Raw genomic sequence first — 21,399 nt, 5'->3', positions numbered from 1 at the left:
GGTTAACTTGGCCTATCTTGGTCAGTGCAATAATAGGCTAGTTGATTAGTAGGAAAATCAACATAAGCAACAAAATAATGATTTAACAATCAACCAACATATATTTGTTTTCATAGTTTCTTTGTTGAACAGACTGTTGATGTTCAATTATCATGCTCACCGCCACAGGCTTACCTAGTAAAAATAACTAGATTGTTATACTGTTCTGATTATGTCTAGTGATCTAAAATGGCGAAGGTTTCCGAACTGCTGCTGGGGAGTTTTCAGCACCTGGATTCAGGCGAGCTGGAGACATTTCAGTGGTACTTAAAGGGGCATGTGTTAGATGGATTTGATAGCATTCTCCAGCTGGCTCTTTGGGATGCTAACAGACAGGTCACAGTGGATAAGATGGTGGAGAGCTACTGCGATGAGGGAGCTGTGCGAATCACACTGGCTATCCTGAGAAAAATGGGCCTGAACAATCTCTCAGAACATTTTGAGAAGAACTACAAAGCAGGTAATACAGACGTTTGTAGAACTGGTTTGGAGATATCTGTATTGACTGACTGAAGAAAGTTTGAAAGTGGCTTTAATAGTAGAGCTACACCTAAGAAATATTTTATTTTAGTTTCTCTCGGAAGCGGTTATGGAAGCAGGCTGAGAGGGATGAACTGAGTGACGAGGTCCCAAGTGGCTCATATGAAATGTGAGAGAAGCTCTTTAGGTCATGTATAGCATACTTTTTCTGAACTGATTGTCATGAATATAGGAGCGCATGTTGTGGTGGTGTAGGGGAGCAGAGGAGTGATTGACTGTTTCCTGTGTCCAGGTCATCTGTGTCTGATGGAAAGCGTGGTCGTCTGATGAGCTGGAAGAGCTGGAGGATCTGGGCAAGAAGGTAAGCCTAGTGCCATTTCTGAGGGGTCAAATGTAATTCTGAATAAACCACATATCTAAATCACAGTATTCTCTGCTGACTGCTATATACATAATGCAGTGTGTGTGTCTGATAGCGCTGATAGAGATGGTAGCTTCACGTCTAGTCCTTAGGAAACTGTGCGGTATTTTGTTTTTTATGTATTCTTTATTACATTGTTAGCCCATAAAATCTTAAGTGTTATTCCATACAACCGGGAAGAACTATTGGATATTAGAGAGACGTCAACTTACCAGCACAACGACCAGGAATACGACTTTCCCAAAGAAGATCCTTTGTCTGCACCTCACAGGGCATTTGAACTGATTCCAGAGGCCGACCCAAAACAACCCTGCCGGAGGAGAGGGTGCCAGAGCGGTCTTCTAGTGAGGCTTCGGATGCACGAACACCACCCACCGCTCCCGAGTATATTACTCGCAAATGTCCAGTCCCTAGTTAACAAAGTCGACGAAATCTGGGCAAGAGTTGCTTTCCAAAGAGATATCTGAGATTGTAACATACTCTGTTTCACGGAAACATGGCTAGCTGGGGACATGCTGTCGGAGTCCATACAGCCAACAGGACTTTCAGTGCATCGCGCTGACAGGAATAAACATCTCTCCAGTAAGAAGATAGTCGGGGTGTATTTTTCATGATTAATGACTCATGGTGTAATTGTAACAACATACAGGAACTCAAGTCCTTTTGTTCACATGGCCTAGGATTCCTCACAATCAAATGCTGACCATATTATCTCCCAAGAGAACTCTCCTCGGTTATCGTAACAGCCATGTATATCCCCTCGCAAGCGGATACCAAGACGGCCATCAAGGAATTTCACTGGACTTTATGCAAACTGGAAACCATATACCTGAGGCTGTATTTATTGCAGCTGGGGATTTTAACGAAGCTAATTTGAGAACAAAGCTACCTAAATTCTATCAACATATCGATTGCTGTACACAAGCAATTAACACGCTCAACCATTGCTACTTTAACTTCCGCGATGCATACAAGGCCCTCCTCCACCCTCCTTTTGGCCAATCTGACCATGACTCCATCTTGCTCCCCTCCTATATGCAGAAACTAAAACAGGAAGCGCCCGTGCTTAGGTCTATCCAACGCTGTTCTGACCAATTGGATTCCAAGCGTGGAATCCAATTGCTTCGATCACGTGGACTGGGATATGTTCCGGGTAGCCTCAGATAATAACATTGACGTATATGCTGACTCGGTGAGCGAGTTATAAGGAAGTGTATAGGAGATGTTGTACCTACGGTGACTATTAAAACCTTCCCTAACCAGAAACCGTGGATTGATGGCAGCATTATGCTGAAAGCACATACCATCGCGTTTAATCATGGCAAGGAGACTGGAAATATGATCTAATACAAACAGTGTAGTTATTCCCTCCATAAGGTGATCAAACAAGCAAAGTGTCAGTATAGAGACAAAGTGGAGTCAAATTTCAATGGCTCAAACACGAGACGTATGTGGCAGGGTCTACAGACAATCACGGATTACAAAAAGAAAACCAGCCCCGTCGCGGACATCGACGTCTTGCTTCCAGACAAATTAAACAACTTCTTTGCGCACTTTGAGGACAATGCAGTGCCACCGACGCTACCAAAGACTGTGGGCTCTCCTTCTCCGTGTACGACGTGAGTAAAACATTTAAACGTGTTAACACTCGCAACGGCATCCAGACGTCATCCCTAGCCGTGTCCTCAGAGCATGCGCAGACCAGCTGGCTGGTGTGTTTACGGACATATTCAATCAATCCCTATCTCAGTCTGCTGTCCCCACATGCTTCAAGATGGCCACCATTGTTCCTGTTCCCAAGAGAGCTAAGGTAACTGAACTAAATGACTATCGCCCCGTAGCAAACACTTCTGTCATCATGAAGTGCTTTGAGAGACTAGTCAAGGATCACATAACCTCCACCCTACCTGTCACCACTTCAATTTGCTTACCGCCCCAATAGGTCCACAGATGATGCAATCCCCATCACACTGCAAACTGCCCTATCCCACCTGGACAAGAGGAATACCTATGTAAGAATGCTGTTCATTGACTACAGCTCAGCATTCAACACCATAGTACCCTCCAAACGCATCAATAAGTTTGAGACCCTGGGTCTCAACCCTGCCCTGTGCAACTGGGTCCTGGACTTCCTGACGGGCCGCCCCCATGTAGTGAAGGTAGGAAACAACATGTCCACTCCGCTGATCCTCAACACTGGGGCCCCAAAAGGGTGCGTTCTCAGCCCCCTCCTGTACTCCCTGTTCACCCACGACTGCGTGGCCATGCACACCTCCAACTCAATTATCAAGTTTGCAGACGACACAACAGTGGTAGGCTTGATTAACAACAATGACAAGACAGCCTACAGGGAGGAGGTGAGGGCCCTCGGAGTGTGGTGTCAGGAAAATAACCTCTCACTCAATGTCAGCAAAACAAAAGAGATGATCATTGACTTCAGGAAACAACAAAGGGAGCACCCCCTTATCCACATCGACAGGACAGCAGTGGAGAAGGTGGAAAGTTTTAAGTTCCTCTGTGTTCATATCACCGACAAACTGAAATGGTCCACGCACACAGACAGTGGGGTGAAGAAGGCGCAACAGCGCCTCTTCAACCTCAGGAGGCTGAAAAAATGTGGCTTGTCACCGAAAACCCTCACTAACTTTTACAGGTGCACAATTGAGAGCATCCTGTCGGGCTGTATCACCGCCTGGTACGGCAACTGCACCGCCCACAACCACAAGGCTCTCCAGAGGGTGGTGCGGTCTGCACGACACATCACCGGGGGCAAACTACCTGCCCTCCAGGACACCTACAACACCCAATGTCACAGGAAGACAAAAAAGATCATCAAGGACAATAAACACTGCCTGTTCACCCCGCTATCATCCAGAAGGCGAGGTCAGTAAAAGTGCATCAACGCTGGGACAGAGAGATTGAAAAACAGCTTCTATCTCAAGGCCATCAGATTGTTAAACAGCCACCACTAGCACAGAGGCGGCTGCCTACCTACAGACTTGATGTCATCGGCCACTTTAATAAATGGAATACTAGTCATTTAAATAATGCCACTTTAAGAATGTTTACATATCTCGCATTACTCATCTCATATGTATCTAATGTATACTGTATCCGTCATTATCTATTCTTTACTATCTATTGCAGCTTAGCCGCTCTGTCACTGCTCATCCATATATTATACTTATATATTCTTACCCCGTTCCTTTACTAGATTGTGTGTATTAGATTTTGTTCTGGAATTTGTTAGATATTAGGTTTTGTTGTGGAATTGTTAGATATTACCTGTTAGATACTGCTGCGCTGTCAGATCTAAACTCAGCAAAAAAAAGAAAATGTCCTCTCACTGTCAACTGCGTATATTTTCAGCAAACTTAACATGTGTAAATATTTGTATGAACATAACAAGATTCAACAACTGAGACATAAACTGAACAAGTTCCACAGACATGTGACTAAAAGAAATTGAATAATGTGTCCCTGAAAAAGGGGGGGGGGGGGGGGGGGGGGGGTCAAAATCAAAAGTAATAGTCAGTATCTGGTGTGGCCACAAGCTGCATTAAGTACTGCAGTGCATCTCCTCCTCATGGACTGCACCAGATTTGCAAGTACTTGCTGTGAGATGTTACCCCACTTTTCCACTAAGGCACCTGCAAGTTCCCGGAAATTTCTGGGGGGGAATGGCCCTAGCCCTCACCCTCCGATCCAACAGGTCCCAGACGTGCTCAATGGGATTGAGATCCGGGCTCGTCGATGGCCATGGCAGAACACTGACATTCCTGTCTTGCAGGAAATCACGCACAGAACGAGCAGTATGGCTGGTGGCATTGTCATGCTGGAGGGTCATGTCACGATGAGCCTGCAGGAAGCGTACCACATGAGGGAGTAGGATATCTTCCCTGTAATGCACAGCGTTGAGATTTCCTGCAATGACAACAAGCTAAGTCCGATGATGCTGTGACACACCGCCCCAGACCATGACGGACCCTCCACCTCCAAATCGATCCCGCTCCAGAGTACAGGCCTTGGTGTAAGGCTCACTCAATCCGACCATCACCCCTTGTGAGACAAAACTCGTCAGTGAAGAGCACTTTTTGCCAGTCCTGTCTCGTCCATAGGCAACATTGTTGCCGGTGAGGTCTGGTGAGGACCTGCCTTACAACAGGCCTACAAGCCCTCAGTCCAGCCTCTCTCAGCCTATTGCAGACACTTTGAGCACTGATGGAGGGATTGTGCGTTCCTGGTGTAACTCGGGCAGTTGTTGCCATCCTGTACCTGTCCCGCAGGTGTGATTTTCAGATATACCAATCCTGTGCAGGTGTTGTTACGTGTTCTGCCACTGCAAGGACGATCAGCTGTCCGTCCTGTCTCCCTGTAGCGCTGTCTTAGGCGTCTCACAGTACGGACATTGCAATTTATTGCCCTGGCCACATCTGCAGTCCTCATGCCTCCTTGCAGCATGTCTAAGGCACGTTCACGCAGATGAGCAGAGACCCTGGGCATCTTTCTTTTGGTGTTTTTAGTCAGTAGAAAGGCCTCTTTGGTGTCCTAAGTTTTCATAACTGTGACCTTAACTGCCTACCGTCTGTAAGTTCTTAGTGTCTTAACGACCGTTCCACAGGTGCATGTTCATTAATTGTTTATGGTTCATTGAACAAGCATGGGAAACAGTGTTTAAACCCTTTACAATGAAGATCTGTGAAGTTACTTGGATTTTTACGAATTATCTTTGAAAGACAGGGTCCTAAAAAACATTTCTTTTTTTGCTGAATTTAGAAAAATAAGCATTTCGCTACACTTGCAATAATATCTGCTAACCATGTGTATGTGACCAATAAACTTTGATTTGATTTTGTGTGTGTGTGTGTGTGTGTGTAGACACAGGCTGAGTGGGATGAGCTGATCAGGGACTCAGCTGGAATGTAAGTGTATCCAAATATTATTTTCCTGAGCTAAGTGAAAGAAATATGGAACACAGCATGATGAGGTGGTGTAGGGGAGCAATGTGTGACTTGACTGTTTTGGTGTCTAGGTTGGCCCCGTCTAGGGTGGAGCATAATCAACTGGAGTTCACTAGGCTGAAGGAGAAGCAGAAGGAACTGATCATGAAGGTAAGACCTGGCCATGTCTGAGGTGTTAAACATAATTGTGAGTAAACCACATACAGAAAGTGCAGTATGCTGCACCATATGTGCTTGTGTGTGTGTGTGTCAGTGACGTGAGGTGAGGTCGGTGGTTGGGTAGGCACTGTCTATTATCAAAGCCAGATTTACTCACAAATAAACTTTGCTGAAGCCCAAGTTCACCATACAACATATACAGTTGAAGTCAGAAGCTTACATACACCTTAGCCAAATACATTAAACTCAGTTTTTCACAATTCCTGACATTTAATCCTAGTAAAAATTCCCTGTCTTAGGTCAGTTAGGATCACCACTTTATTTTAAGAATGTGAAATGTCAGAATAATAGAGAGAATGATTTAAAATATTTCAGGTAGCCTTCCACAAGCTTCCCATAACAAGTTGGGTGAATTTTGGCCCATTCCACCTGACAGAGCTGGTGTAACGGAGTCAGATTTGTAGGCCTCCTTGCTCACACACGCTTTTTCAGTTCAGCCCACACATTTTCTATGGGATTGAGGTCAGGGCTTTGTGATGGCCACTCCAATACCTTGACTTTGTTGTCCTTAAGCCATTTTGTCACAACTTTGGAAGTATGCTTGGGGTCATTGTCCATTTGGATGACACATTTGCGACCAAGCTTTAACTTCCTGACTGATGTCTTGAGATGTTGCTTCAATATATCCACAATTTTCCTCCCTCATGATGCCATTTATTTTGTGAAGTGCACCAGTCCCTCCTGCAGCAAAGCACCCCCCCAAACATGATTCTGCCACCCCAGTGCTTCACAGTTGGGACGGTGTTCTTAGGCTTGCAAGCCTCCCCCTTTTTCCTCCAAACATAACGATGGTCATTATGGCCAAACAGTTCTATTTTTGTTTCATCAGACCAGAGGACATTTCTCCAAAAAGTATGATCTTTGTCCCCATGCGCAGTTGCAAACCGTAGTCTGGCTTTTTTATGGTGGTTTTGGAGCAGTGGCTTTTCCCTTGCTGAGCGGCCTTTCAGGTTTTACTGTGGATATAGATACTCTTGTACCTGTTTCCTTCAGTGTCTTCACAAGGTCCTTTGCTGTTGTTCTGGGATTGATTTGCACTTTTCGCACCAAAGTACATTCATCTCTAGGAGACAGAAAGTGTTTCCTTCCTGAGCGGTATAATGGCTGTGTGGTCCCATGGTGTTTATACTTGCGTACTATTGTTTGTACAGATGAACGTGGTACCTTCAGGCGTTTGGAAATTGCTCCCAAGGATGAACCAGACTTGTGGAGGTCTACAATTTTTTTTTCTGAGTTCTTGGCTGATTGCTTTTGATTTTCCCATGATGTCAAGCAAAGAGGCACTGAGTTTGAAGGTAGGCCTTGAAATACATTCACAGGTACACCTCCAATTGACTCAAATGATGCCAATTAGCCTATCAGAAGCTTCTAAACCCATGACATCATTTTCTGGAATTTTCCAAGCTGTTTAAATGCAGTCAATTTAGTGTTTGGAAACTTCTGACCCACTGGAATATTGATACAGTGAATTATAAGTGAAATAATCTGTCTGTAAACAATTGTTGGAAAAATGACTTGTGTCATGCACAAAGTAGATGTCCTAACCAACTTGCCAAAACTATAGTTTGTTAGCAAGAAATTTGTGGAGTGGTTGAAAAATGAGTTGTAATGACTCCAACCTAAGTGTATGTAAACTTCCGACTTCAACTGTAGCTCCAACAACCAGAGTGACATACAGTCGTAGGCTATTAACTGAAATTGACAGTTTTCGCTAAATGAAGGCCTAAATACTACTGTTGCCAAGGTACACAAGCGATAGCCTCCAATGGCCGCATATTTTATATCTGACAAAATGACACTGCTCAACTCAGTCATAAACATTACAACAGAATTGTTGAAGGTTCTAACGAAATGTAAATATCAACAATCGAAATGACTGAAAAATGGTCTCATCAAAACAAAATTCTAGCTTGATAAATCAAACACCAACATGAAAAACAAATGTTAGGTTCTGAACAATCTCAGTAAAAACTCAAATGGACAACTAGAAAAAGCTCAAACCAAGTTTATTCACCCACTGGGTCATACAGCTGCAAAGACAAAGCATGATTACATAAGCACATATATTTATAACCTTCTAATAAGCGTGGTCAATTCCTTACACATCTAGACAACCAATCCATCTCTGTTGCTAGGCAGAAATTTAATTGGTTCCTCTCACTGGTGTAGTCACAGCCCTGCCTGTTATTAAAACCTTTGTGGGCGTGGAATGTATGCGTGAGATAGTACTACAGTAGGAGAGACATTGTGGTAGGCCTCACAGAGGTTTCTTCTCAATTCATCTGTTGATTTAATCTCGAGACGCATTCCTCACTCCTCCCTATTTCCGCAGCCGGCCTGCCATATCAGAGACTAACAATTGCCTTTCACCTCTCTCCTCAGAAACATGGAACAGAATATGAAACTTCTGCTCTCCATAAGGGGTCTGAGGATCTCATCTCGGTACCTAATGGCAGTCAGGCTACCTCTGGCGAGCACATGGAGGGCTGTGCGGCCCCCAAAGAAATGCCACCCCACACCATGACTGACCCACCGCCAAACCGGTCATGCTGGAGGATGTTGCAGGCAGCAGAACGTTCTCCACGGCGTCTCCAGACTCTGTCACGTGTGCTCAGTGTGAACCTGCTTTCATCTGTGAAGAGCACAGGGCGCCAGTGGCGAATTTGCCAATCTTGGTGTTCTCTGGCAAATGCCAAACGTCCTGCACGGTGTTGGGCTGTAAGCACAACCCCCACCTGTGGACGTCGGGCCCTCATACCACCCTCATGGAGTCTGTTTCTGACCGTTTGAGCAGACACATGCACATTTGTGGCCTGCTGGAGGTCATTTTGCAGGGCTCTGGCAGTGCTCTTCCTTGCACAAAGGCAGAGGTAGCGGTCCTGCTGCTGGGTTGTTGCCCTCCTACGGCCTCCTCCACGTCTCCTGATGTACTGGCCTGTCTCCTGGTAGCGCCTCCATGCTCTGGACACTACGCTGACAGACACAGCAAACCTTCTTGCCACAGCTCGCATTGATGTGCCATCCTGGATGAGCTGCACTACCCGAGCCACTTGTGTGGGTTGTAGACTCCGTCTCATGCTACCACTACAGTGAAAGCACCGCCAGCATTCAAAAGTGACCAAAACATCAGCCAGGAAGCATAGGAACTGAGAAGTGGTCACCACCTGCAGAACCACTCCTTTATTGGGGGTGTCTTGCTAATTGCCTATAATTTCCACCTTTTGTCTATTCCATTTGCACAACAGCATGTGAAATTTATTGTCAATCAGTGTTGCTTCCTAAGTGGACAGTTTGATTTCACAGAAGTGTGATTGACTTGGAGTTACATTGTGTTGTTTAAGTGTTCCCTTTATTTTTTTGAGCAGTGTAGATCCCGTTTGTGTTGCTTGACTTAAACCCTGTGTAACATTACACCATTATGAATGCACGCCACACACACTGTGCTTTACTTGCAGATATCAGTTATGTTGGTTGCAGCAGGGTCACGTTGCGGGCTTGTTTCCTTTTCTGTAGTTTGTTCCTCATGAAACAAGGATGACTAATTCCACTCCCTCTTTTTCTCTCTTTAGCTGAGGGAGCAAAAGGACATGTTAATGGGGAAAGTCGATTCCTCCACTCAAACTCTGGCCACCTCTCCAACTCACCATCATAGCTCGGAATGGATGCCGCCAATCTAATGTAGCTGGAAATAAGAGCTTCAGTGTAAATTAGATTTTTTAAATGTTTTGTTTATTTATATTGAATAATGATGTGTTTTACAAGACAGACGAAGAGCGTTACATTCCTCAGTTAAGAATTTAGGTGATCAAGGCAACATCTTATGAGCTGATGTGGTGTCTGGACACTGTTGCACAACATTTATGAAGATGTACATACACTATTTACTGGCAGTAAAAGTGTCGCATAAGTAAATAATTTCATTATTTCTCAGTGTTTTAGAATTAGTTGCTTGTTATACGTGTGCTCGATGCCACCAATCATCTCTGATTCTCTGCTGGGCGCACATTGTCAAGTGCGGAATATTTAGTGTGGTCTCATTCAAATAATCCATAGCATATAGCCTATACAAAGTGCATGCTCGGAGAAGCACAAATTATATTTCTAAGAAAATGTACTTCCTAAATATGATAGGCTATTGACTGGAAATAAGTATTGATTGGCTACATTCATTTGTCTAGGCCTGTGAATCGTAGGCTACTCCTCCTGGATGTTATGCAAAACTTTGCAAGTCAAGGGAACATTTTCAGACAATCTATATGCACAGATTTGGAATTAAATGTTGATATGCTGCTGGAATCGGGGCTAGTTGTCTGTCCCAGTGCCATAGATATAGGGAGTTTGACAAACCTTGTTTTAAATAAGATGTTATTTTAATGCTAGCACCAAGAACTCAACCCGGAAGGTTGTAGGCTATAACGGATAAGGAGAGTGAGGTTGTCTGCTGTGGTCTGTGAACCCACAACCTTCCGGGCTGCAGCCCTGTGCGCTATCAAAAGTGCTATTGTAATCCTTGAAAGTACTGTTTGCTTTTAAAATAAGTAAAGGGTTCAATTGGGCTGTGCACTCCTAATAACCTCAATGTGTTAACATGTATTACGATAGTAACCACACTCATGAAATAGTATGAATTTATATTATTTTCTTTCAGGAGTAAAATTATTTCAATAATGACTTTATGGTGTGAAATACTCAATTTAACAATACAGATAATGAATCACAAATGAATTAAATCAATAGAACAAAAAGTCCTAAGTTGTGCACAAGCACAACCATGAATTTGTCCAATGTAATACCTCGATGATTTTACTTGCATGAAACAGTTCAGCTGTGATGAATTAAAGGAATTCTTGCAGTCTTGTGGTCCTTGATGAGGATAAACCAGTCGAATCCAACAAGGGGAGCTCCAACCAATGATTTAAATATATATATATATACACACACGAGATGACTGATAGGGGGCTCTGTGTTAAAGCCACCGTGCCTCCATCTTGGCACTCCCTCACAGTTGTAAAAAATATTTTGGAACCTATGGAAACCCACATTGGAGGTGACATAATACCCATAAAACCTAGCTGTCAAACAGGGAAATTGTTCCAATCGTTTTTCCACCATTAATTTGTCCCATCAGGGATTTTAGAATCACTTAAAAGGGCTGTGTTCCGTGTGGGTTTACCCTGGCATGACATTTTGATAACCATGTAAATCTCTTGGACAAGGTGACTTATCAATATATTTGGCTCTATTTACACTCAGATTCTAAAAAGCTAATTGGCATCAAAGTAGACATCATGCAAAACTACAAATCCTTGCAAACTCCTGCACGTCAATCTCTAGCTGACACCAGGTATGTGCCAACATTTTTTTTTGCACAAGACAGTTCACTGAATTGTCAATTTAAAGAAATTGTCAATTTATTAATTACTACATTTAGCTAACATTAGATAGTTCATCTGAGATTCTTACCTTTGCCTATTATGAGTCATACTGTGGTACTCTATATGCATTTATTAACTTCTACATTCGTTTTTGCCACATTTACTATATTACAGACACCTTTATGCATACTTTCAAATTATATTATGTGAGCTAAACATAAAATATATATATATATATATATATATAAAAACATTTTCCTTTAAGTACATTTTTTTGGAGATGACTAATGTTACTGTCCCCACTAGTTTTTTTAAATAATGAAATACATGTAATTTTGTCCTTTAATTGAAATACTGTAGAATTCCATTCATATGGAGAACTGCTCCTACTGGGGAGTGCACATATGGCTGACCAGTGTCATCAAAGACTCTCAATGGCCAATACATAGCGTCAGCAATCCAGGGTTTATATACCTTATTGGCTCCAACACAGCTGCCAGGCAGTGTCCACGTGATGACGTTGCAAAGGCAGGACAACATCACAATGTACGTATGCATGCGTCTGGACCTTTGTGTGTGTCTCTTCACAGTCCCCTTTGTTCCATAAGGTGTATTTTTACCAGTTTTTTAAAATCTGATTTTACTGCTTGCATCAGTTACCTGATGTGGAATAGAGTTCCATGTAGTCATGGCTCTATGTAGTACTGTGCACCTCCCATAGTCTGTTCTGGACTTGGGGACTGTGAAGAGACCTCTGGTGGTATGTCTTGTGGGGTATGCATGGGTGTCATTCAGCTTGCCAACACCTCTTACAAAAACAAGTAGTGATGAATTCAATCGCTCTTACACTTTGAGCCATGAGAGATTGACATGCATGCCATTAATGTTAGCACGCCATGTACTTTTAAGGGCTAGCCGTGCTGCCCTGTTCTGAGCCAACTGCAATTTTCCCAAGTCCCTCTTTGTGGCACCTGATTAACAATAGTTATCTTTTGTTTGTATTTAGACCCATTCTTCACCTCCACTTAACCCCTCCCATCTACAGTTGAAGTCATAGGTTTACATACACCTTAGCCAAATACATTTCAACTCAGTTTTACACAATTCCTGACATTCAATCCTAGTAAAATTGCCCTGTCTTAGTTCAGTTAGGATCACCACAATATTTTAAGAATGTGAAATGTAAGAATTATAGTCAAGTGAATGATTTATTTCAGCTTTTATTTCTTTCATCACATTCCCAGTGGGTCAGACATTTACATACACTCAATTGGTATTTGGTAGCATTGCCTTTAAATGGTTTAACTTAATTCAAATGTTTTGGGTAACCTTCCACAAGCTTCCCACAATAAGTTGGGTGAATGTTGGCCCACTAATCCTGACAGAGCTGGTGTAACTGAGTCAGGTTTGTAGGCCTCCTTGCTCACACACGCTTTTTCAGTTCTGCCCACAAATTTTCTATGGGATTGAGGTCAAGCTTTGTGATGGCCACTCCAATACCTTGACTTTGTTGTCCTTAAGCCATTTTGCCACAATTTTGGAAGTATGCTTGTGGTCATTGTCCGTTTGGAAGACCCATTCGCGACCAAGCTTTAACTTCCTGACTGATGTCTTGAGACGTTGCTTCAATATATCCACAGCATTTTCCTACCTCATGATGCCATCTATTTTGTGAAGTGCAACAGTCCCTCCTGCAGAAAAGCACCCCCACAACATGATGCTGCCACCCCCCGTGCTTCACGGTTAGGATGGTGTTCTTCAGCTTGCAAACGTCCCCCTTTTTCCTCCAAACATAACGAAGGTCATTATGGCCAAACAGTTCTAATAGACCAGAGGACATTTCTCCAAAAAGTATGATCTTTGGCCACATGTGCAGTTGCAAACCGTAGTCTGGCTTTTTTATGTCAGTTTTGGAGCAGTGGTTTCTTCCTTGCTGAGCGGTCTTTCAGGTTATGTCGATATAGGACTCGTTTTCCTGTGGATATAGATACTTTTGTACCCGTTTCCTCCAACATCTTCACAAGGTCCTTTGCTGTTCTGGGATTGATTTGCACTTTTCGCACCAAAGTACGTTCATCTCTAGGAGACAGAACGTGTTTCCTGCCTGAGCGGTATGACGGCTGCGTGGTCCCATGGTGTTTATACTTGCATACTATTGTTTGTACAGATGAACGTGGTACCTTTAGGCGTTTGGAAATTTCTCCCAAGGATGAACCAGACTTGTGGAGGTCCACAGTTTTTTTTCTGAGGTCTTGGATGATTGCTTTTGATTTTCCTATGATGTCAAACAAAGAGGCACTGAGTTTGAAGGTAGGCCTTGAAATACATCCACACCTCCAATTGACTCAAATGATGCCAATTAGCCTATCAGAAGCTTCTAAAGCCATGACATCATTTTCTGGGATTTTCCAAGCTGTTTAAAGGCACAGTCAACTTAGTGTGTGTAAACTTCTGACCCACTGGAATTGTGATATAATTCACTGTAAGTATATGTAGATGTCCTAACCGACTTGCCAAAACTATAGTTTGTTAAGACATTTGGGGAGTGGTTGAAAAACGAGTTTTAATGACTCCAACCTAAGTGTACGTAAACTTCCGACTTCAACTGCATCTCTGAACACCATCCGTTCTATGTGCCTTATATTTTTCAACTGTGCTGTGATGTTTCACAAAAGTTCTGAACCTTTCTATTCTCAAAGATTATACATATTGTTAATTAAAGATAAAGATTTTTGCTGAGAGTATTATATTTTAATCGATTGACTTATGACTTTTTTTTTTTTTTTTTTTTACATCACCCATTTGCAGAGTTAGCTCCAGGGGCCTCATTTACAAAACTGATTTACGATCAATTTTGATGTTAAGTATGATTTAAGCAGAAAACCACGTATAAGTAGTTACTTATAAAACCTTACTTTGACGTGGAAATGATCTTATCTCTATGCAGTCAACTTTCCTGCTGGTTATGTAAGGGTATTGCAGTTTGGAATGCATATGCCTCCAAGCCTGTGGTGAACTTTGCATTAGCTTTATGAACAATGTGTTAGGAATGATCAATTAAAGGTGTGAGGAATGAATTGCCAGACGCAAGGTGTTTTGAATTAGAAACAGGATGCGATGTTATATAGTGTGTCAAATTAGAAAAAGTAACCATGGCTGTTCTTGCGTTATTGGAAGACATTGGAAACCGTGCTTTCAGAAGGGAGAGTTTGAGACCGGAATTACTTTTTTTGCGCATGATGATCCATGGTTTATGAATAGCTATCGTCTCCAAATACATTTTCTGTTAGATTTTTCTGCGGATTTAGACCCTAATCTGGAAAGGAAGACGCGGTGTGGTGTAATCATGCAATACCCGTATCTGTCCAAGTACTGTCCACTCTGGGATTCCTCGCTACTGGGACATTCCAGACGGAAATGAGTGACAGGTCGGGTATATCACAGCCATCATTCAGCCGCATCCTGCCACAAGTGATTGAGGCGATTCTACACATATTGTCCACGAGATACATTAGTTTACCCATTTACAGCCGACGAACAGGCGCGCGTCAAAGCCGAGTTCGTCCGCTCATTTCATTTCCCAGGGGTCATAGGTGCAGTTGACTGCACGCATATTGCCTTGCGCGCACCGTCTATAGATGAACATGTATATGATAACAGGAAGAATTTCCATTCATTGAATGTTCAGATCTGCGATGCCCGTATGCAACTACTCAATGTATGCTCCAAGTGGCCAGGGTCTACGCACGACTCATTCATTCTGCACCACAGCAGAGTAGGCCTGTGTCTAGAAGCTGGTGAGTGGAGGCGGGTGGCTTCTCGTGAGTTTTTCCCCCCCAGTGTATAATAGCCTATTAACCGTGCAAAATAATGTAACTCATTGGTTTTACCCTATTAGGTTTGACCGGGGCTATCCACTGAATGTGGCTTCACTCCCTTTGCTGATCCCCGAAGAGCAGAGGAAATGCACTACAATTTGGCGCAAGGCAGAACAAGTTCGGTTGTGGAGCGCACCATCGGACTGCTGAAGGACAAGTGGTGTTGCTTTGACGCGTCAGGTGGAAAACTCCTTTACAAGCCAGAGAAAGTAACTTAACTACATTTAAGTTGTAATTTTATTAAATTATAACAGGGGTCAACTTCAAGCAACATACCAACATTTTATATTTAATTCTATTTGCACACAAGGTTCTGGTCAAATAGCTGAAAAGTTTTTAATTTGGCCCTGCGGTTACTGAGCTGTCCCGTTGAAGCTTGTTCATCTTGTAGCAATCAGCGACAATCAGGAATCAGCTGATTCCTATCGTTTCCACTAGCATTGCTACAAAATGCGAACAGATTTCAAGGGGACATCTCAGTAACTGTAGTGCAGGTTTGTTTGACAAGAACATTAGTGTGCAATTTCAAACCAAAATAAAATGTTGGCCTGTTTAAAGAATGGTTTCCCTCCCCAATCAAAGGTGACATGCATAATACTGAAATGTAGGTTGCGTCACAACATAGCCCTGAGGCATGGTATTGAAATGGATGTGGAGATTAGAATGGACCCCCAAGAGCCTCCTAACCCACCACCCAATGGAGCACCTGCCCCGGCTGATGCACTGAGGAGGCGGCAGCTCATACAGAAATTGGCGTAAGAAACAGAATGCCAAACAATATACAAAGCATAGTTGTTTTTTTTTTCATTCACGTTGTGGAAAACGTTCAATTGCATTATGTAAATGAATCAATGAATCACCTCACGGACTTCCTCCCGGCGCACGGACGCAGACGGACCCTCGACACCTGTGCCAAACTCCCCCCCCCTTCTGGCACCTGCTGATTTGGGAGCCTCAGGCACTTTGTCCCTTGGTGCAGGGCGCACGAGCTGCAACGCAGCTTCCCTTGGTGGAGGGGGCACACTCACCCGTCGAACGGCCGTTTCTATGTCAATAAAATAAAATCAGTGCATGTCTTGTATATTGTAGCGACCCTCAGTATGTTATGTGTTAGGCTATTAGTTGGTTGTACTTACCAGTACCCAGTGTTCGCGGGGTCCGACATCCCAATCAACCTGCTATCTGCCAATCACGGGAATGCCTGGAATGTTCTGATGCCGGGCATCCTGGTGGTTGGCGGAGTGGCGTGGGGATGGAGCATTGTAAGTTAAGACCAGGTTTAACCAAGACAATTCTGTCTTGCTGCCCACGTCGTTCACTGCAGCGGCGACACACTCCCAAGCTACCTGTTTGGCTCTGTCAACCCACTATTTAGTCCACCGAGTAATATGTGTTGCCTGTCTTCAATCTCCTCTACCATCGCCGTGATCTCGTCTTCCAAAAAGTTTGCTTTTCTCTTTTGGTCCATGGCTATTCCTGACTAAACCCTCATTTGTGCTAGCATTCTATAAGGGGAAATCTCTGATTGTAAGGCACGCTCAGGTGCCATACATTTTAAGTTAATTTGAGATTTATAGATCACAGGTGTGTAAATTACAAATGGGCTTCTTAGAACCTGCATAAGCAAGGTTTTTTTATGCTCAGTATTTTTTAGGAATCGAATGTAATCACACCGTCGGGAAATTATCTTTTAACTAAGTTGAAGTGTAAATCTAAGAACAATTTTATAAATGAGGTTCCGGCCTCTTAACCTACCTCTCATGCTCATTCATGTTGACGAAACGGTCTATCCCTCTGTCATACAGTAACGTTATACACGTATTTTTTGTTGTTTTAGGCTACCTGGCTAAAATGCTTGCTTGCCTAACTTACTTTCATGGGCAATGTTAGCTAGTGAACACTAGCCTTCTACATCTAGCTACATATTGAAATTCTGTTCTTTCAGTCCAGGCGAACAATGTATGAATTTATGGTTGGATCAGAATCGCCATTATTATCATCCCTACCTCAATCCATGGCTATTTTAAGAAAGGGACAATTTTAGCTAGCTAGCCACCGGAAGACAACACCAAATGCAACAACTCAAGTTGTTTCTGTCAATGACGTATTTGTCTTAATGCGATGTGTTTGCTGCGCCAGGACTATTCACAGTTGAGATCACTTAGCCAATCAGCGTTGAGGTAAACTATTATTTTATATATTTTTATTTTATCAAGGGAGGTCAAATGCTATTTTGCTTCCCTTGCATTCAACGCACCGGCGGCAACAATATCATACTCTTTATGACCAGACCGCATCAGATAGATGTCCTACACATGCAGAGACAAGAGGGGCACTGTTTCACTCGCTCGGATGCTTTCTGAGATACAATACATTCAGCCTCTTGCCAACTGAAGGAAATTTATGAAACATAGAGAGACAAAATATATTAAAAACTATTCCTTTTTTTCTTGGTAAATTTTGCAATTGTCCAGTGTTAAGTCTGTCTAATATTAACTCAAACATAGACACTAGTTTCATGGTAGTTTAATTTCAACATAATTATTCATCACTCACAAGTTCATGTTTTACCAGAAATATATCTATGTCTGGAGGATGCACCTTATAGTATGGCCAACATGATAGTTGTTATTATTATTATTATTATTACTGAATATAAGGCATCTGACATAAGATCATTTACATTGTAGAGCCTACACCTTCCATACATACAGAATCATTTAATTGAATGTTTTGAGGCATGGGGGTATTGGAGTAGTTCGAGTGAGGTACTGGGGGTATTGGAGGGTGTACTGAACTTGATCACTGCCAAACTCTCAATGGAAAGAATATTTGCTAACACTGTATTTGACATGTACTGCACTCTATAACAGTATCAATATGTGCTAATAAAATAATATACAATTCAAGTGTTACCAAATATTTTCTGACTGACTGTGATGATACCTCAAATCCTATGGTAAACACATGTTTACAAAGTAAACAATACAGTAGTTATGGGCTTCATCTATGCATTTAATAGTGTTAGTAGTAATGGACGGTTATGATTTGAGTCCAACAATGATTTCGCAGGCCAGGGTAGGCCAAGCATTATAAAGTCCTTTTCCATCTGAGCTGTGACCACCGACACAAGTTCTCATTCGGAGGATTCTAGAACACCAAGTTATTTCGCTGAATGACTCCAGAGCGCCAGGGCAAACTGCATGACTGGATCTAGATTACGTTTCTATGAAGGGAACCATCGTATAATGGCAGCACGGTTATTCCGTTGCCGTATCATAAAGAAAGTTCACATTCTGTCTTGGACTGTCAGTCTCTCACATGCAATCGTGCAAGAAACAAACACGTTACAGAATCTCAGGAGAACTTCACTGGCTGACAGACTCTGTCTAGAAGACATCTATAGAAGCCATCTTGGCCCATCCCAGTGAGCACAAGCCATAGAGAATATGTATTTTCAACCAGAAATACATATTTTGAACGTCTTTTTAGCCCAAAATATTTATTTTCAACATCTGTTGCTCAATGTGGTTGTACTCTAGAATCTCTGATGTGAAACAGCGGACAAATATAAATCAACAACAACAATGTAAATGGGATTCCTATGGCACAAAGTAACAATCACTGTTTGCAAGCTCCGTAGATAAGAGTTCATATCCTCTAGAGAGAGCTCAGCTAGCTCTGTGGTGGGGATGAAGTCCATTATAAAGCTGGGGAGCAAAGTGGGACAGTTCCTTTGTTTGCCTCCATAGCTGAAGATGAGAAAAAGACTGCCTTCCTCTTCTTTATGTCTGGGGAGATGCAGCACCAACTCCTCCTTCCCTTCGCAGCCTTTTCGTACAACTCGCTGTCTCACTGTCTCGTTCCACATTTAAAGTGTCCAAAGACTCCCCTACCGTATCAACACGTACACACACATGCAATAATACACTGAGCAAATAAAAACCATGGGTTAGGTTATAACGTTACATTTATATAGATTTATACATACATATAAATTCATATACTTTCAGGAATGTTAATCTTTTTTTCTTTTTTTTTCTTAAGGTACAAAATAACTTCTCATATGACAATAATATTCGACATATTAAAAACAATTATCAAGTCTCTTCTTAAAAAAAAAAATCCCATAATAAAAATAAGTTCTATGTTTTATTTTACAATATATTTTATTTTTGCTCTCTGGCAGCAGGTCCCTTGTTTTGTTTGTGGTTGTTTCCATGGCGATGACATGATATTACAACGGGCACTTGGCACAGCCACACTCCAGGGTGGTCTCCATCTCCTCAGAGTACGAGGATCCGTCGGTGCACTTGAAGACCACTTTCCGCCTCCGGCTCTTGGATGGGGTGCAGCAGAAGCCTCCGTCGCAGGCGCGGGGACACTCCACCCGGGGGATCTTACTGGTGGAGGTGCACGTCTTCATGGGCTGGTGCCGCTTCAGCAGCTCACGCACCACCTCTCCCTGGCACGCCGGTTCTGTGAGGGGGGCAATCAGAAAGGTTCACTGTCACTATAGCATCTGATTTTATTAATGGATTATTTTAGATAGCCTAACTGAAGAATTGTATATCATTCCTATGGACCTCTGAGAATTAAGTTTCTATATACAATAAAATGTCCATACATCAGCATAACAGTTTCTGTGTGTGTGTTCCTCTCACCTGCGTCACAGGTAGGGCCAGTGTAGCCCGGCTGGCAATGGCAGGAGGGCTCCCCGCTCTCTGTGACCCTACACTCCCCGTGTCCACACTGGTGTCCTTTACAAGCTTGGGGCTCCTCTCTCCTGTCACAGTACTGCCCTGTGTAGCCGTCAGCACAATGACAACTGTAGGACGACGCCTTAGGCACACACAGCCCATGGACACACCTGGAACAAAGAGATTTAGACAATATGAGGAATGTTAATGTGTGTGTGTTTTTGTGTGTAAAATGTACCCACGCTGAGTACATATTATTCATATTTAATAATATTATTATTATTAAAAGTATGAGTTTTTATCTGTGTGAATGTAACGTGTTGAAGACAATGCCTCAAGCTACGATTAATTCATTATGAATTAGTTATGACTAAAGGCCTATGAGGTGTCCTGTATAGGCCATACCTGCTGCTCTGACAGGGGCTAGGGGCAATCCTCTGGTCACAGAGGGGTCCGCTGCGGCTGGGTGGGCACTCACAGGACACACCCGTCTCCCCCCTCTGTCTGCAGGCGCCCTGGGCACACACGCTGCAAGAGTGGCAGCCTGGCAGGATGCCTTCTAACCCGCGCAGCGCTGCCCCCAGATCCTGGAGCTCTCCGTTGATCCTGACGTTGTGGATGCAGCCGTTGAAGGCCTGGGGGCTGCGATCGGGACCTGAACGCAGTCCGGACGCCATTACCGCTGAGGGCACACCTGGAGGGGAGGAGGAGGAGGGATGGAAGAATTGAGGGGTTAGATCATTCTGACATTCTGGTTTGATGCGCTGACATTTTGTGAAATGTAAATGCAAACAAAAAACATGCTTATGAGACAATATCTTTAAGTATCCTCAAAATCAGTAGGTATGCGTAGTGGTGTTTTTTTTTGTACATAAGGTAATGGTGTGTACAGGTGTGTGTACTATATGGGTTTCTGCTTACCTCCTATGTAGAGCTGTGTGTTGTGGTCCACAGAGGGCTGGCGGGGCAGCTTGCCCAGGCTCTTGGGGGATCCCTTGTCCACCACCAGGCTCAGAGAGTGGTTCTGAATCAGGAGCTCCACCGTGTGGAATAGACCGTCACTCACAGACTCAACACTGCAGAGAGAGAGAGAGAGAGACAGGAAGACATTTAAAAACGTGGTTCAACAACACTGCACAGAGACAGGGAAAGAGAGGGGACACAGGGCAATAGCAACACATGGTAGGAATATAGGAGTTTTTATAGAATAGGAGAAAAACATCTATTCAAGGACAAATTCAGTAGAAAAGGAAACTTGGAATGGCCTCATACAATAAACATAGCTGGTTTCTCTATAGGATCTCACACATTATTCTGTGGCAGTTG

The 21,399-nt window shown here is 43.1% G+C and overlaps 1 protein-coding gene and 1 pseudogene across 1 annotated transcript in view; one reads left to right on the top strand and one right to left on the bottom strand.

Moving 5' to 3' along the window:
* The first annotated feature begins 228 nt into the window (after nucleotides 1-228).
* On the top strand, nucleotides 229-10,763 carry LOC120047087 (annotated as a pseudogene).
* Nucleotides 10,764-17,883: 7,120 nt separating this feature from the next.
* The window catches only part of slit3 (slit homolog 3 (Drosophila)), a 195,405-nt gene continuing 191,889 nt past the window's right edge, over nucleotides 17,884-21,399 (bottom strand). The window contains exons 33-36 of the mRNA XM_038994006.1: nucleotides 20,995-21,149; nucleotides 20,479-20,767; nucleotides 20,038-20,243; nucleotides 17,884-19,852 (exon numbers count right to left, since the gene is read on the bottom strand). Coding sequence (XP_038849934.1) covers nucleotides 19,611-19,852; nucleotides 20,038-20,243; nucleotides 20,479-20,767; nucleotides 20,995-21,149 — 892 coding nt within the window. The 3' untranslated portion in view covers nucleotides 17,884-19,610. The remainder of the gene's footprint in view (nucleotides 19,853-20,037; nucleotides 20,244-20,478; nucleotides 20,768-20,994; nucleotides 21,150-21,399) is intronic.

This window comes from Salvelinus namaycush, chromosome 5 (assembly GCF_016432855.1).
Source record: "Salvelinus namaycush isolate Seneca chromosome 5, SaNama_1.0, whole genome shotgun sequence".
Lineage (NCBI taxonomy): Eukaryota > Metazoa > Chordata > Actinopteri > Salmoniformes > Salmonidae > Salvelinus > Salvelinus namaycush.
This window is presented reverse-complemented; position numbering and strand designations above follow the sequence as displayed.